Source organism: Lolium rigidum, chromosome 4 (genome assembly GCF_022539505.1).
Source record: "Lolium rigidum isolate FL_2022 chromosome 4, APGP_CSIRO_Lrig_0.1, whole genome shotgun sequence".
Classification (NCBI taxonomy): Eukaryota; Viridiplantae; Streptophyta; class Magnoliopsida; order Poales; family Poaceae; genus Lolium; species Lolium rigidum.
The window spans coordinates 230,889,040-230,905,986 of NC_061511.1; the positions used below are offsets into that span (position 1 = coordinate 230,889,040).

General features: G+C 45.3%; 2 protein-coding genes across 2 annotated transcripts; both read right to left on the bottom strand.

The window, feature by feature from the left end:
• Positions 1–1,160: 1,160 nt before the first annotated feature.
• LOC124705885 (putative serine/threonine-protein kinase-like protein CCR3) lies at positions 1,161–2,706 on the bottom strand. Its single transcript, XM_047237576.1, has one exon. The coding sequence runs from the start codon at positions 2,702–2,704 to the stop codon at positions 1,301–1,303; it is 1,404 nt and encodes a 467-aa protein (XP_047093532.1). The 5' UTR covers positions 2,705–2,706; the 3' UTR covers positions 1,161–1,300.
• Positions 2,707–13,658: 10,952 nt separating this feature from the next.
• Positions 13,659–15,014, bottom strand: LOC124648388 (putative serine/threonine-protein kinase-like protein CCR3). The gene is made up of 2 exons (XM_047188167.1): positions 14,634–15,014; positions 13,659–14,576 (listed from the first exon to the last, which is right to left on the bottom strand). Exons 1-2 carry the CDS (start codon positions 15,012–15,014, stop codon positions 13,659–13,661), a joined length of 1,299 nt encoding a protein of 432 aa, XP_047044123.1.
• Positions 15,015–16,947: the final 1,933 nt, after the last annotated feature.

Below are 16,947 nucleotides of genomic sequence, written 5' to 3' on the forward strand. Positions count from 1 at the left end.
CTGCTCCGAGAGCAGTGCGACGGTAGGTGAATGAATTGGTGCATTTGTTGGCTAGAGAAGGCTTGTACTGGATTTTGTTATGAATTAGACTGCAACAAGTTTATCTTAAAGAAAAGGACACGTTGCCTTTGAGTTCGTGCGGGTAAGGCGAGCCCCATTCGATCAGTTTCATATCCGAATTGTTATTCTGACTTTGGAACCGTACAAGTATACTCTTGGCAAGTTGGCATGTGCATAATCCGTCAGCAACCAGCACCCAACTACAGCTCAGTCCAACGCCTTCTCTCAGACAGGGGCAGCCTGGACGCAGTAATGCTAAACCAACATCCAATAGAATAAGAAAACTCCTACTACTGATAATAACCTCGAGCATTACTGATAAAAAATCCAATAGAAAACTAGTAATGTACAACACTTAAGCATTAATAATGCGCAACATGACCTTGGTATAGCCCAATCATGCATCAGATTGACTGCTTCTTCCAAGTACAACACTTCAGCATTGGAGTTCGGATGAAATGAGTATATACTGACATGTTCTAACAGTTGACCAAATTTTAAAATCTAGCTATGTACCCAGAACCCAATCTGTAGCGAGTAGGGTGGAATGGTACAAGGCGGGACGAATTACTGCGGAATACGGGAGAGGTAGGGCGGTGGGAGTCCGGCGACGGGGCGAGGTCTGGCGGCGGAGATGACCGTCCACCGGTAGGGGGTGGCCGGAGCTGCAGGGTGAGGCAGGCGGCGGTGAATGGGGCCAACCCGATCTGTTTTTGGGACAGAATCGAACGGTTCGGGAGAGAATAGAAAAAGGCAGGGATTTTTTTTAAAAAAAGGCATGCCGATGGGATCGGCTCAGCGGTGCCACTTTTGTGGTAATTTCTAGAAATGAAATGGGCAAAGAAAGTTAACGCTTCGGGAAGCAAGAAAAAAAACTTGGGAAGCACCTCCTATCTGTATGGAAAGGGGAACTGTTTTTGGAAAAGCCTACCGCACAACAACCTTTTTGTTTCGTTTGTCCTGTTTTTTTTCTGTGGAAAGCCGATAAAAACTCAAATAAAGACGCACTAAATCTCTCCGGGAAGGACTAGGATTTCCCCGTAACTATGGTTGGACAACATGTTAAGAATTAGCAATGAATAATAAATCTATACGAAAAGTCGATGCATATTTGCCTCCACGTCTGTTTAGACTGAATAATTACAAGGAGGAGAAATCAGTCACCACAACCCCGCACACTGACACATTGGTACGAAGAACACGTACTATGAATCTATGATGCTACTAGCATAATAGCAAGTCATCTTCCAAATCGACCAAGCGTATCACTGCAAATGATCTGGAGTGCCTTCTCGAGATTTGCCACGACGTCCCGTATGTCCGGCCGGTTATCCCCGTGCAGCCGCAAACAGCGTGCCGCCGTGCTCCCTACGAGCTGCAGCGCCTCACGCTGCCGCGGAGTTGGCGCCGACGCCGGACGCCTGTCAAGCACTTCGCCGAGTTGCCCAGCCTCAATGCTTGGTAGCGCCCAAGACACCAACGTCGTATCGACCATCGTCTTCTTCGTCTCATCCCACGCTGGTACCGCCGGCTGGTTCCCGGTCAACACCTCGAGCATTACCACGCCGAGGCTGTACAGGTCGGTCGCCGGTTTCAGGCGGCCCGTGCTGCAGTACTCCGGGTCACCGTACCCGTACGTCTGGACGACGTCCACGTCCTGGGAATCCACGTCCGGCGCCCGCCAGACCGACGCGCCGAAGCCGGACAGGCGCGGCGTCCAGCTCCGGTCGAGGAGTATGTTGGACGAGGTCACGTTGCAGTGGATGAGCAGCGGACAGGCGCGGCAGTGCAGGTGGTAGATGGCGCGCGCCGCGCCCAGCAGCACACCGACGCGCGCTTTCCAGTTCCAGGACGCCGCCGCCAGGTCCGGGGACTCGTCCAGGTGGACTCTGAGCGTGCCGTTGTCGGCGTGCTCGTAGATGAGCAGGCGCTCTTCCTGCTCGGCGCAGGAGCCCAGGAGGCGGACGATGTGCTCGTGGCTGACCGGGTGGAGGATGGCCAGCTCCGTGCCGAACGTGTCCTCGGCGCTTCGCAGCCCGTCCCTGAGGCGCTTGATGGCCACCTCCCGCCCGTCGCGGAGCTTGCCCTTGTACACCGTTCCGGAGTCGCCGTGGCCAAGGACGACGCCGAAGTTTTTGGTCGCCGCCGTCATCTCCGCCAGCGTGAACACCTCAGGCCCCTCCTGAGAAACTGCGTGCTGGGAGGAGTGGGCGCGACTCAGAACCGAGTCGCTACCCGTTCCATCGAGGCGGCGGGTTATGCCGATATGGCTGATCACCGGGAAGACGGCGAGGAAGGAGTCGATCCTGCTCTGGACGCTCCTGAACCGCTCGGCCTGCCTGCTGGCCGTGAAGAAGCGGTAGGTCCGGCCTCGCCCCTGGCAGGACAGGACGAGATCGTGCGCCTCCCTGAGCGCGGCGCCAAGTCCTGCCAGCGGCCGCATAGCCTCCTGATCGTGCACGAGCGGCAGCAGCTCCGCGATCATCTGGACCCGGCCAGCCAGGTGGTCGCACTCCTGCTTGTTCTGGTGCGCCGTAATCGCCGCCTGCGTGATCTTGGAGATGAGCCCGCCGGCGTCCACACCGACCAACTGAGCCACCGTCGCCGCGCCCTCTAGCCCGTTCCATAACGCTTCGCCAGCCATGTCTTTCTGTGTACTATCAAGAATCACGATGCTACTGCGTGGTTTGTAGGAGTACTAGAGCGCGCGGGAGGTAGACGTAGGCTGAGCGTGGCCGAGAAAGAAAACCCATGGAGTAATGCTATCAGATCCGCAATGTGCCAGCGATCGAGAGGGACAAATTAAGGGCCTTGACTACAGTTTTCTTTCTCACAAGTTGCCAAGTTGGCAAGCAGTATACTAACTGTTTTATCTATCTAAACTAGATGGAGCCAACGCTGCCAATGCCGGGGGCGTTGACGGAGAGCGAGCGTGATGCGGACATGCCAGCGAATAACTGGAGATCAGCGCCCGCTGTTATTCTGAAATATTGCATTTTCTCAAGAAAGTGGCTACTTCGCCCGCTGTTATTCTGAGATATCGCATTTTCTTAAGAAAGTAGCTACTTCACTCATGGAGCCCACACGTCTTGTAGCGAAGAATCAGACAACAAGCCCCATGATTGGCCTCCGAAAGTAAGAATGACGAGTTCTATATACGTGCGTGTGACGTCAAAGTACACAGAGAAGAAATAGCTCCTTTGTCTGCTACTGAATTTCAGCAGAAGGCTGCTCTACAACAGGAAATGCTTAACATTTTAGATAAGGAGGAATGCTTCTGGAGACAAAGGGCTAGAGATAACTGGCTGCTAAAAGGGGATAGTAACACAGCCTTCTTTCATAGAATGGCTAATGGCTGTAAAAGAAAATCTAAGATTTTTTCTTTGAAAAATGGAGATTCTGTTATTCAAGGTGATGAAGATTTGTTGAATCATGCCACTCAGTTTTATAAAAATCTCTTTGGTCCTGCAGAAGACAGAGGGGTCAGACTGAATCCTGACATTTGGGATAATACAGAAAAGCTTGATGACACTGATAGAGAAAATTTATCCAGGAGATTTACTGAAAAAGAAGTTAAAGATGTAATAGATCAGATGGAGAAGAACAAGGCAGCAGGTCCTAATGGTTTCCCCATTGAATTTTATCAATCCTGTTGAGATATCATCAAAGATGATATTATGGCTGTGTTTCATGACTTTTATGAACACAAAATTAATCTTGCTAGTATCAATTATGGGATTATTACTCTAATCCCCAAAGGTGATGATGCTGACAGGATACAAAAGTACAGACCTATCTGCTTATTACAAGTTTTGTTCAAAATCTTTACCAAGATACTTACTGTCAGAGTGACACCAGTCATGGAGAGATTATTGTCCAACCATCAAACTGCTTTCATCAGAGGAAGATACATCACAGATGGGGTTATGCTGCTCCAAGAGGTTCTGAGAGAAGCTAAACACAGAAAGCAGCAGGGGGTTGTGTTGAAGATTGATTTTGAGAAGGCATATGATAAAGTTAACTGGGACTTTTTATTGAATGTTGTTCACAGAAAGGCTTCAGTAACAGTTGGCTAATATGGATCAAAAATGTGGTAACAAATGCACTCTGAGTGTGAAAGTGAATGATAATGTTGGTCCATATTTTGCTAGCTGCAAAGGGGTAAGACAAGGAGACCCTTTTGCTCCCTTCTTATTTAATATGGCAGCTAATAGTTTATCCAAGATGATAACTCTGGCACAGCAGAATGGTCTTATCAAAGGGCTTGCTGATAACCTGGTGGAAAATGGCATTTCCTTATTGCAGTATGCTGATGACACCATTTTGCTCATTCATGATGATGCTGAACAAGCTGTGAATTTGAAACTTAATTATTCTGTATATTTTTGAAACAATGTCTGGGCTCAAAATCAATTTTGAAAAAAGTGAGGTTATGATGATACTGGAGGATGAAGTGAAATCTCAGTTCTTTGCAGCTCTGTTCAATTGTCAACAGGGGGCTTGGCCCATTAAATACCTTGGCACTCCTGTTTGTGCAAGAAGACCTATAGTGGCTGAGATGAAATTTCTGGGTGAAAAAACAAAGAAAAAATGAGTGGCTGGGTGGGGAATACCATGTCCATTGGAGGGAGAGTTGTCAAAATTGATGCTTGCCTCTCCAGTGTGGCTGTCTATCAGATGTCTTTGAGATTGCTTCATAAAACAACCATTGAGCAGATTGACAAACCCATAAGATCCTTTTTCTGGACTGGTAGTGCTGATAAAAGAAAATATCACTTTGTCAAATGGAAATGGATATGCAAGCCAAAGAGAAAAGGTGGTCTGGGTATAAAAAATCTGCATCTTTTTAACATAAGCTTAATGTGCAAATGGTGGTGGAAGCTGGAAAATGAATCTGGCCCTTGGCAGGATTTGATGAAGAGAAAATACATGTCTCATGGTGGGGTATACCATACAAAGAAAAAGCCTGGGGGTTCCCCTCTTTGGTCAGATATGCTGCAGGTGAAGCAAATTTACCTGAAAGGGAGAAGAATGAAAGTGGGGGATGGCAGGAATACAAGTTTTTGGTGTGATGCTTGGTGTGGTCAATTACCTTTGAAAGATAGATTCCCTGAGATCTTTGCCATATGCATAGAGCAAGATGTGACAGTTGCTGATGCTGCTAATATGAACTGGAATTTTTCATTTAGAAGGTGGATGACACCTGATTTAGCTTGGCAGATTCATGGCCTGAATCAAATCATGTCACAGACTGTGTTAAGTGACAGGCAGGATAAACCTCACTGGAAATGGACAAAAAGTGGCAAGTTTTCTGTCAAATCAGTCTATAACCACTTGTGTAGCAATGGGATAGACAGAACCTTCAAACATCTATGGAAGAGCAGGATTCCTCTGAAAATTAAGATTTGGCTGTGGATGATATGGCATAATGCTATAGCTACAAAAGACAATCTGTTGAAAAGAAACTGGCAAGGAAATGCATGTTGTCAATTCTGCAACTATCCTGAAAGTATCTCACACATCTTCTTCTCTTGCCCTGCTGCAAAATTTGTTTGGAGTGCAGTTGGTAACCTGATTGGAGAAAAAACCAGACCTGGCTCTTTTACTCAGTTCTTTTGGTGGATCCCTCGTTTTATTCCTGCAAGCAGAAACACGCAGATTGCGGGGTTGGCTGCAATATGTTGGGCGATCTGGAAGCTTAGGAATAGATCCTGTTTTGATCACAAGTTGATCAATGATCCTGTTGAACTGATCAGTTATTCCACTGTTTTTACGAAATACTGGGCAGGTTTACATGGTGAGAAGGACGCTGAAGATCTTCGCCTGGGAGCTGATGGCCTGTTGAAGTTAGCCACTGCTAAAAATGCCAGTGCTGGGGCTCGGAACATGCCTGTTCCTGTTCAGATGCCACTGATGATCAGAGATGTAGGATCCGTTGCTGACGAAGAGGACAGTTTGGAAGATGATGAGCATACCGATGAGGCCTGATGGACGACGGGAAAAGTGTGAAGAAAAACGATGGTGTCTTGGTGCTCTTTGTGGATCTTTTATCCTACCTGGCAATTGTCATAATCCTTTGCCAGTTGTTATGCTGGTGGTTTGTGTCGTTGGTTGGATGTAAAACTGCTAAGCTCGTTTCGTTTCCGGCTAGTGTCAGGCATCGTTTTGTATATATGGGTTGGTGTGTGTGTAAACTTGCCTGGTAGGCAAGAGATACTCGTGTTGTTTTTCGTTATCTCCTGGTAATGAAAAAGCCGATCCTTGGATCGTTTGGAAAAAAAAACGTGCGTGTGACGTCAGATTTAACTAGGTTTAGCCAATGATGCTCTTTGGGCACACAGACTGTCATATGACAAGTTGCAATCACTGAACATATACATATGTGCACCTTCAACGCATTACCCAATCAACTCGGAATTAATATACTCACCTGACATCTCTATCAAATGCAACCAAATCCTAAAGCCGATCGGATTTCTACCTATATATATCTAGGAAAGGGGAAATGAATATACTTCAACTTGGAGGGCAGGAAACAATCAGCTACAACCCGAGAACAAACAAGATTGACACTGCCATGAACAAGTGGCAAAACCGCGTATGGCCTTTACATGAACCTGAAGAGGCTGGAGTAGTGCCAGTACTACAGGAACTAGTGACGCGTCCTCTTTTTCGACATGCTTTTTTTACATGATATTGTCACGTTCTTGTTGGTGTCTGTCTAGGGTGGTGCGCAACGGAAGGGGTGTGTCGAGGCAAATGCCAACGATAGAGGTAGGGTAGATGACCCGAGGTCATTGCTTTTGACGTACCCTGGTAGGTTCGTATGCAATGTAGTACCTAGGAAGTGATATATAATTAAAGATATTTGTATGCAATGTCATGCCAACAATTTGTAGCTCGTTTTGGACAAGACAAAAAGAATATGAATAATAGTTAAAATTGTCATTCTTTGGTACGAGATTCTATTATGTGTACGAGTTACCAGTTTACCATGAAAAAATGACAAACTTGAATTTTAACAACTTTTGAAAAACTTGATCCACGATATGGTCTGTCATGTAAGAGCATTCACAACTTCAATACCAATTGACAAGGTATCAACTTGTCAATGCCTATGGATTATAGGCTAGGGTTTTGTTAGAAGTAGAGGGCAAGTAGATCTCGAAGGTTTCAGCCGAAAAGTACTCGACGATTATGAAAACTAGGGTTTGTGAACAATGATTCGATGATCTCTTCGTCCCTCGACTCCCCCTTTATATAGGAGGCGGACCCGAGGGTTTCGTTTTGTACAAGTTACAGAGTCCGGGACGGTTTCTAACTCATCCCGCCAGATTACAAACAACACTTCCTATTACAACTCTACTTTCCTTAATATATCTTGGGCTCCCGAATCTTCTTATTCTTCGGGTAGTGGGCCTTCATTAAACCCCGGGTACTATCTTTGGCAGGCCCATTTGGGATGCCTATGTCACCAATGACCAAGGTCGTAAACATATTCATCAAATACTTCATGATAGTGTGCATATATTGCGCACAAATATGTATCTAGGCATAGAAAACAATGTTGTCAAATTAATCGAGTTTCCAAAAATAACAAAATAAACAAGTTTCATATTTAAATGCAACAAATGGGGTTTTTCTTGTAACATGAGTACAAATGGTATGGTTCATAATGGGAAAAGCAAACTTTTCATATAAAGTAGACCATATTCGATGGATAATTTCTAAGTTTTTTAATTTCCAACATTTTTATCTAATTTTAGCCATTTAACTGTTTTATGTATCTAAACTAGATGGAGCCAATGCTGCCAATGCCCGGGGAGTTGTGTAACATCCCAAGTTTCAACAATAATAAAATCAAGAGAGAGTTCAATTATTCAAAATTTGCAACAAAACAAAAACTTTTTATATGCATATGTTGCCACATATAGTTTCATGCATTTGAGTGAATTTCTTTTGTGCAATTGCCATGATGAGTGTTAGTATGATGATCAATTTCTATTAAACCCTAAACCAAGATCCTCAAACCCTAATTTGAGAAGAAAAGAAGAAAATAAGAAAAAAATCTATTTCTCCCTTACATACACATTAGGCCAAATTGCAAATCTTCACCATAGGCCATAATTGCTTGCTCTCTTGCTTGTATAATACTTAAAGATGATAAACTAACACAATTGCATCATTGAAACAAGAATCAAACCAAAGGAAATCTCAAATTCTTCACACATATGATAATGGTCATATGTCACCAAAATATTTTCTTCACTACTTTACCCCTCTGGTTTTCTTTATTCCTAAACTAAACTTGGTCAACCAAAGCCATGTCATCCAAGACCATGTCAAGTTGAGTAACTTTCATGTTGACCAGCATTGCCAGAGTTGACTAGGTTGACCAGTAGGATTGTGACAAGTAGTGATGTTGAAACAAAGAGAAGATCATCTCACTTTTGCCATTTTGCAAATCAACTCCAAAATGAACCCAACCACCACCATTCCAACACATTAATATTATAAATGCGATTCACCAAAAAGAAAACCAAAATTCAAACAAAAATTTCATGCGGCCATTTGACCGAACACTTGGCAGGCATAGTTTCAATTTGGTGTTACATGCTATGGTCCACTGGTTCTAAGCCTCAACCAACTTTCTCTGGTGATCATTAGCTACCTCTATGATCCCTGCATCGAGCTTGGTACTTGCTAGGGTTAGAGAAAGTGGAAAAGTGAGAGAAATGCTCCATGCCAAAGCACACCCAGCCACCTTTGGCCAAACCTTCTCTGGCCACCATCTCGACGCATCTCCTTGTCCTGGAGCATCTATGCCACTCAAGGACACCGACGGTTCACGCCCCAGCGACGCCAAGCCACGGCATTGGCCAGGCAAGCCGTGCCCAAAGCGTGCCAGGACGTGCCAGCACGCGCGCTCACCGCGCTCTGGCCGCGCCAGTACGTCGCGCGCTCGAGCGACGCCGTCCTCCCCCTGCATCCCTACCACTGCGTCGAGCATCTACTCCATGCCCTCTACCACCTAGCCACACTCGAGCGACTGCGGAGGCCTCGTCACCGTCGTCCTCGCCGGCGAAGTACCGCGGGTACCGAAATGATCACCGCACGCGCCCGAACGATTCCGTCGTCCTCTCGCTGCGATCTCTGCACCTTGAGCATCGCCAGGACACGGCCTATCACTAGCCGTCCTCCGCTTGCCCTTTGGATCGCCACAAGAGCCACGCCATGGCCGCTCCTCCACAGCACACTCGGCCACCTCCCGCACGCTATAAATAGAGACGATCGGCTCCTCCTCTCTTCACACAACTCACTCCCCTCTCCTCACTGAGCAATCTCCCCCAACCAATTTCACCTCTCACCGCCGGAGCTTCTCGAATTGCGAGCTCGAGTCCGCCGGAGCCCGCGGAAGCTCTGCTTCGACTGGAGCCTCGCCGAGCTCCACCACTGCACCAGGGGCTTCCTCATCGACTACCACTTCTCCGTGCAGCTTGCCCACCACCTGCAACGGCCTGGTATGCTCTCCGACCCCCCAGTCACGCCGCCGGCACGTCGGGATCCCGTCGGAGACGACGACGGTCCCTGGCCGCTAGATCCTTCTCTAATCCAATGGCTCATCTCGCGCGTACCGATTCGCGTGGTTAAAAGCCACTGACTGGTGGCCCCCACCTCGTCAGGGCGGCCCAGTGGCACTAGATGCTAGTTGGGCTGCGCAGTGTTAGTTTAAATAGTTTCGGCCCAGTACCGTTTCCCGCCTAGCCCAACAATTCAAAATTAGGTTTATTTGATATTTCAAATTGCTCTGCAGATGCTTTAGTAATTTTTGAATAGTTTGAAATCTACCAAACCAAATTTAGCAAACTTTATACCGTTGGAAAGCCAACGAAATTATCTATCAAATGCCACTGGTCCCATCTCCAAATTCGTAGTAGAATTTAAATGCTAAAAATAATAAGATAGGGACTTTAATATATTCAAACTTTATTTAAAATTCAACCATAATTGATTTTGAGTTGATTCCAACTCTCATAAATCACAAATGATGTCCTCTAATTGATCATGCAATAATATAGACATGTTATTTGTATGATCATGGACTAGATCAAAATAGTGGCTATGTAGCCATTACTAATGCATTAAATTTTGGAATTTAAACTCAACAAATGATATGAGAGCTACTCTCTCATTTAAATCTTGATCCTAAGTAATATAACCAGGGGGAAAGACTTAGGCTAATGAACCTCTGATAATTAGTACTTAGAGATTTTAATTCATTTACATGATAGTATTAAACTATGTGAAGTGTAGCACCTCAATTAAATTATACTCACATATAATAGATATGAGATGTTGACTTTGGTCAACCTATATTTCATACCTGATTATTATATGAAGAGATTAAATCTTAATGGATGTAATAAGAAGGAATTAATTTTCTTAAGTAAGAATCAATCAAGTAATCCACCATGCCATGTTTGATTGATGATAGGATTAGTGTGTGAACTCTTTTGAGTGTTTTTAGTTTAGTATGTGAGTTTGGTTTAGTATTTATACCTCGTATTCGTATATAGACGCTAGTAACGAGGAATATCAAGAGGAGGAAGCCTACTCCCAAGAAGAGGAGGAGAACTTCGATAACTACTCTGCTCAAGGCAAGCTAATACTCTTGCTAACCACCATGATGCAAAGCTCTACAAGAGCAAGGCACCATCACCCCTTTTATTTTATGTATTACCTATCCCATGTTTTTACCTTGCAATTCTTTTTGCTTATCTACTTCAAAGTACTTTTGATTTATGATTCACTTGGTATAGAGTAGAACAAACTTCAAGAATAGCTTCGAAACACTCAAAGCTAGATAGCACCCCTCATGAAATAGCTGCTAGTGCTAATCAAATAAAATTTGACTACTCTAGATGGGAACATGTGACTTTGAAATGAATTTGAAACCTTGGAATGATGATTCATTCCATTGAATGATTTTGAAGGTGAATATGACCAAGAGAAGATGGTGATTTTTGATATAAAACTGATATGGGTTTGAATGCGATACCCTTCCAATTATACAAGTACCCCCACAATACCCGATTATGGGTAGGGCTTAACTAGAAACTTGTGTATTTTAGTATGGGTTCCCTCTAAACAAGCATCATAGGGGTTACGCCGAGGCTGCCTCCGTATATGAGAAATGATGTGAATATGAGGTGAATGTACGACCCAAGCCCTGTGCGGTTCCCGGGTTAACAGTTGGTTTTCACCGGGAGGCCAAGCTCATGGGGAGAGGTGCCTATACTAGGACATATAAGTGAAAGGTTAAGGTTGATGATCCGCGTACTGAGTTACGATGATTCGGGGTTATCCTCGACGGATGTAATCAAAAGTTGTGGCACAAGAGTACAACCTCTGCAGAGTGTTAAACCTATTCGAATAGCCGTGTCCGCGGTTATGGACGGTTGGAAAGGCCATACTATTTCCGTTATCAGAATTTTGATCCTCAAAAAGGAATGATGAATTTGAATGGTGATTTGACTTGGATCCCAAATGAATTGTGGGAATGACACTAATGTTCCCACTTGAGTAAGTCTAGCAAATGATGGGTTTTTACTAAATGTTTATCAAATTAAAACTTGGCTTTATGCAAATAAACCTAGAGCTTAGCACCCCTTACTACACTAGATATGCTTTTATCTTAGCATTAGTTTGCGAGTACTTTAAAGTACTCATGGCTTTGCCCTGGCTATTCAAATGCCAGACTTTGAAGAGGAGCAACAGTATCAGGATGACGGACAACAGGACGTCTACGATAACTAGGATCGTCTTCTAAACGTCAAGCGTTGCCTGTGGAATAGATAGTCCACTACTACTACGCTTCCGCTACTTATTTGTGATGTTGAACAATCTATTTGTGTAATATTGGATCATGTGATCTCTTGTTGTAAGACCATTATGTGTTGTAATAAATAATGACTCTGAACTACTTACTATTATGTCTCGCAAAAACAATCTTCCTGGGATTGCGATGTATGATGTAGTAGGGCATCCGGACTTAAAAACCCGGGTGTTGACAAGTTGACGGAGTGGAGAAGTAGTCAACAAGCCCCATGATTGGCCTCCCAAACTAAGAATAACGAGTTTTTTATATCTGCGTGCGACAATGAAGTTTTTCGGTCACACAGATAGTCATATGGCAAAATGCAATCACTGAACCTATACACATGTGCATCTTCAACACATTACCCAATCAACTTGGAATTAATCTACTCACCCGACATCTCTATCAAAAACAGCCAAATCCTAAAGCCGATCTCATTTCTACCTATATCTAGGAAACAGGAAATGGAAATGGTATGAGTCGATGAATCCCCTAGCTTCATCCTAGATAATCTCGAGAATGATGTAACTATGTTTTGATATTAATAAAGGTCTGCACCAGTGCTTAGTAAATGTATATACCTAAACTTGGAGGGAAGGAAGCAGTTCCGTAACCCAAGAACAAACAATATTGGCATAACCCTAAACAAGTGGCAAAACCGCGAATGAACTTTACATGAATTGGAGTAGTGCTAGTCTTACAGGAACAGGCTACATGTCCTCTTTTCTACATGATTTTCCTACATCACATTCTCACCTTCTTGTTGGTGTACGCTTCGGGTGGTATGCAATGGAAGGGTTGTCTCAAGGCGAAGGTCAGCCATGGATGTAGAGGTAGACAACACGGGGTCATTGCTTTTCACATACCCTGGTAGGTTTATAAGAAATGTACACATGAAGTGTTAAATAATTAAAGATATTTGTATGCAATTGCATGCGGACAATTTGCACCCCATTTGTCACAAAAAACACAAAGAATATGAAAAATAGTTCAAAAATGTCATTCTTTGATATGGCATTCTCTTGCGTGTACCAGTTAATTCCACCCAAAAAATAATAAACTTGAATTTTAACAAGTTTTGAAAAAAAAGCTTGATTCACAATATGATCCGTCATGTATGAGTTTTCATGACTTCCAAGACAAATGACCAATGTGATAACCACATATTCATCTAATGGTTCATGATAATGTGCATATATTGCGCACAAATGTGCATCTGGGAATGGAAAACAATGCTATCAAATATAGTGTCCAATTTTTGTTACTAAATATTCATTTTTCATATTTAAATGCAATAATGGGTGTTATGTAAAAGGAGTACAAATAATATGGTGCAATGGCATCACCCAATTTTTCACACAAAATAGACCATATTCAATGGATAATGCCTAAGTTTTGGAATTTTAGCTAATTTCGGCCATTTGAATGATATCATGTCAATTTTCCTAAAAACTTGTTGTGAAACTTATTGGCATGATTGTAGCATCATGTTAAAAAAATTACGAACATACTGTAACATTGACACCTTAGTACATTTTTTCGCTACACATGCGAGGGTTCTACCCAAAGGGATCAACAACACATATTTGGACGGCCGGCGGGGTGCCTGATATTCCCCCCAGTCGGTCACCCGACGCCTAGCACTGTCCTAATTACACGCACACATTTCAATAAACACCTCCTATGATGCATGTTACTGAAAGAGCACCAAGTCATTGTCCTAATCGACCAAACACATCGTTGCAAATGCCTTCTCGAGATTTGCCACGACGTCCGGTATGGCCGGCCGGTTATCACCTTGCAGCCGCAAACAGCTTGACGCCGTGATCGCTACCAGCTGCAGCGCCTGACGCTGCCGCGGAGTTGGCTCCGTCGCGGGGCGCCTGTCGAGCACGTCGCCGAGTTGCCCGGCCTCAATTGGCGGTAGCGCCCAGGACACCAACGTCTTTGTCCCCTCCCACACGGCTACCACCGGCTGGTTCCCCGTCAACACCTCGAGCATCACCACGCCCAGGCTGTACAGGTCGGTCGCCGGTTTCAGATGGCCTGTGCTGCTGTACTCCGGGTCCGCATACCCGTACGTCTGGACTATGTCGACGGCCTGGGACTCCACGTCCGGCGCTCGCCAGACCGACGCGCCGAAGCCGGAGAGGCGCGGCGTCCAGCTCCGGTCTAGAAGGATGTTGGACGAAGTGACGTTGCAGTGGATGAGCAGCGGGATGGCGCGGCAGTGCAGGTGGTAGATGGCGCGCGCCACGCCCAGCAGCACACCGACGCGCGCTTTCCAGGACGTCGCTACCGGGGTTGCATTATTATTCAGCTGGTCTCTGAGCGTGCCGTTGTCCACGTACTCGTAGACGAGCATGCGCTGTTCGTCCTCGGCGCAGGAGCCCAGGAGGCGGACGATGTGCTCGTGGCTGACCGGGTGGAGAATGGCGAGCTCCGTGCCGAACGTGGCCTCCGCTCTTCGCAGCCCGTGCCTGAACCGCTTGACGGCCACCTCGCGCCCATCATGGAGTTTTCCCTTGTACACCGTGCCGGAGTCGCCTTTGCCGAGGACGACGCCGAAGTTTTTGGTCGCCGCCGTGATCTCCGCCAGCGTGAACACCTCAGCTCCGTCCGAGTCCGACTCCGACACCTCATGAGAAACTGCTGAGTGCACGGAGGAGGAGCTGGCGCGATTCAGAACCGAGACGCTGCCCATTCCGTCGAGTCGGCGAGCTAGGCCGATATAACTGATCACCGGGAAGAGGATGAGGAGGGAATCGATCCTGCCCTGGACTTCCCGGAACCTGTCGGCTTGCCTGCCGGCTGCGAACAAGCGGTACGGCCGGCCTTTCCCCTGGCAGGACTGGACGAGCTCGTGCGCCTCCGTGAGCGCGTCGCCAAGCCCAGCCAGCGGCCGCATCGCCTCCGGATCCTGCACCTGCGGCAGCAACTCCGCGATCATCTTGACTCGGCTCGCCAGGTTCTTGCAGGCCCTCTTGTTGCGCTCCGCCGTATCCGCCGCCTGGATGATCGTCGAGATGAGCCCACTGGCGGCCACTAGCCCGGTGATTACCGCAGACGCAGCCATGACAGTACGTTAGCCTCCTGTGTCTGTGTGCTAGCCACAATGATGATGCTGATAGACAGGGCTGCATGATTTCTAGTATATTTAACAAGAGCAAACGGATTCTCCGGGAAGGCGTACGTCGTAGTGTACGCGGATGGGAAGGAACTTTCATGAACGAGGAGACTGCGCATACTCCGTATAATGTATTATCGTCTTTCTCAAGTCACGCCACGGTCCGTCTGACTTGGTACGTAGCTAGGGACACTGCTTGCAACCAATTCGGCAAATGCATCAACCTCAACCATCTGCATCGGAAGGGACAACAACCCTCGACTTCAATTTTCTTTCTCACAAATTGCCAAGTAAAACTGTGAGTTTATCTTGTAGATGGAGCTAGCACTGCTATTCTTTTTTTTTGAGATATCTCCGGGGAGAGTTGACATGATGCGTGATGTTGACAGGTCATCAAATTAAGTGGAGAGCACCGCCCTGTGTTGTTTCCGACATATACACTTTCCTATGAAAAATGACTACTTCACTCTTGGAAGCCACACGTTTTGTACCATGTCCTCCATCGTGGTGTTGCCGTCGTGGACGACGCTCCATGCGTTGGGCGTATTGGCCATTAGGATACAATTATCAGTTTCTTTTTTATTTTGGATCAAGGACGTTTTATTAGGTTTAAGCATTACGCCAGTCTCTGCATAGCTAACATGCACACAATCATCCAAGTACATTACAAATCAAAGAAAATATTGCATGAGCATAAAATAATACAAGAGACAACCAACTAGTCTATAATAGCCGCAATCCGACGATTATGCAGTCATCCATGTTGAAAAATAAACTCCTTAGTCATATTCTCCAACCGTGTAGACACCTCCGTAAAGAGGTCGCGGTCCTCAAATCGCTGAAGCGAGGATCATAAACAGAGCAAAGTCATACACCGGTAAATGACATGGATAAGAGAAGAATTTTTATCGTTAAAAACCTTGTCATTCCTTCATGGCTATAGCGACCATATAACAGCAATCACACTCTGATAAGAGCTTTAAACATAGAATCCACCCCATTTAGCTATTTGCCAAAAATAGTTGAAATGCTTAGAGGAGGGTATAAGATAGAACATATCTAAACGATTGACCATATAGACCTAGCGAACCGGTACACTAGAAGAAAATGTGTTTTATTGTCTCCTCTCCGTGACCGAAAACACATTTCGTATAACCATACCCGTTACGTTTTGCAAGATTATCTTTAGTAAGAATAACACCCCGACAAAGCTACCATGCACAAACCTTGGTTTTCAAAGACGTCTTCATCTTCCAAAAGGATTTATTGTTGTACACCGGTTGAGTGGGTTCGATTAAAGGTTTATACATGGAATCTAAAGAGAATACAACATTCTTGTTAGTCCCCATCGGAATTCATCAGCCCCTTGTGTCAAATAGACTGAAGCTAACCTTTATAGCAGTTCATTTCAAGAAGCTAGCCAGGGTCCAACAAAAACACGCCTGAACATTATACATGGCGGAGATGTTTCCATCACCTTCTTTAAGGTATCGCCGTAGCATCTGTACCGGCAGCAGGGAAAATGTTGAATGTATTGAATGCGGAATGCAAGACGTTTCAATAATCCAGATACTGAGACATGTCAATATATGCACATGGGCTTCCAAATGGCGCAAGCTCGTTGGTCCAGGAGCCAGGAGCAAATAGACCGGGGAGCCAAATAACATTTCCGGGTTTTTTTACTCAGAAACCTAAACTCTGATATATATTATAACTGGTGTAGCTAGCACAACTTTTGTACATATAAGTTTAACAGAAGCCAGATCGTCCACGCTAAAACAAACTTATTATTCATTATACTAAAAAGTTCACGATAATTCAATCAAAGGAAAGCTCGATGCATGCATTTTTATGCTTAATTACAATTTACCAGGTTCGGAAA

What these genes read in the sequence shown, in the direction of transcription:
- LOC124705885 (XM_047237576.1), bottom strand. Translation starts at nt 2,704, where the DNA reads ATGGCTGGCGAAGCGTTATGGAACGGGCTAGAGGGCGCGGCGACGGTG.
- LOC124648388 (XM_047188167.1), bottom strand. Translation starts at nt 15,014, where the DNA reads ATGGCTGCGTCTGCGGTAATCACCGGGCTAGTGGCCGCCAGTGGGCTC. An exon ending in GACTCGACGGAATGGGCAGC is followed by an intron (nt 14,577 to 14,633) that starts GTCTCGGTTCTG and finishes GTTTCTCATGAG; the next exon opens with GTGTCGGAGTCGGACTCGGA.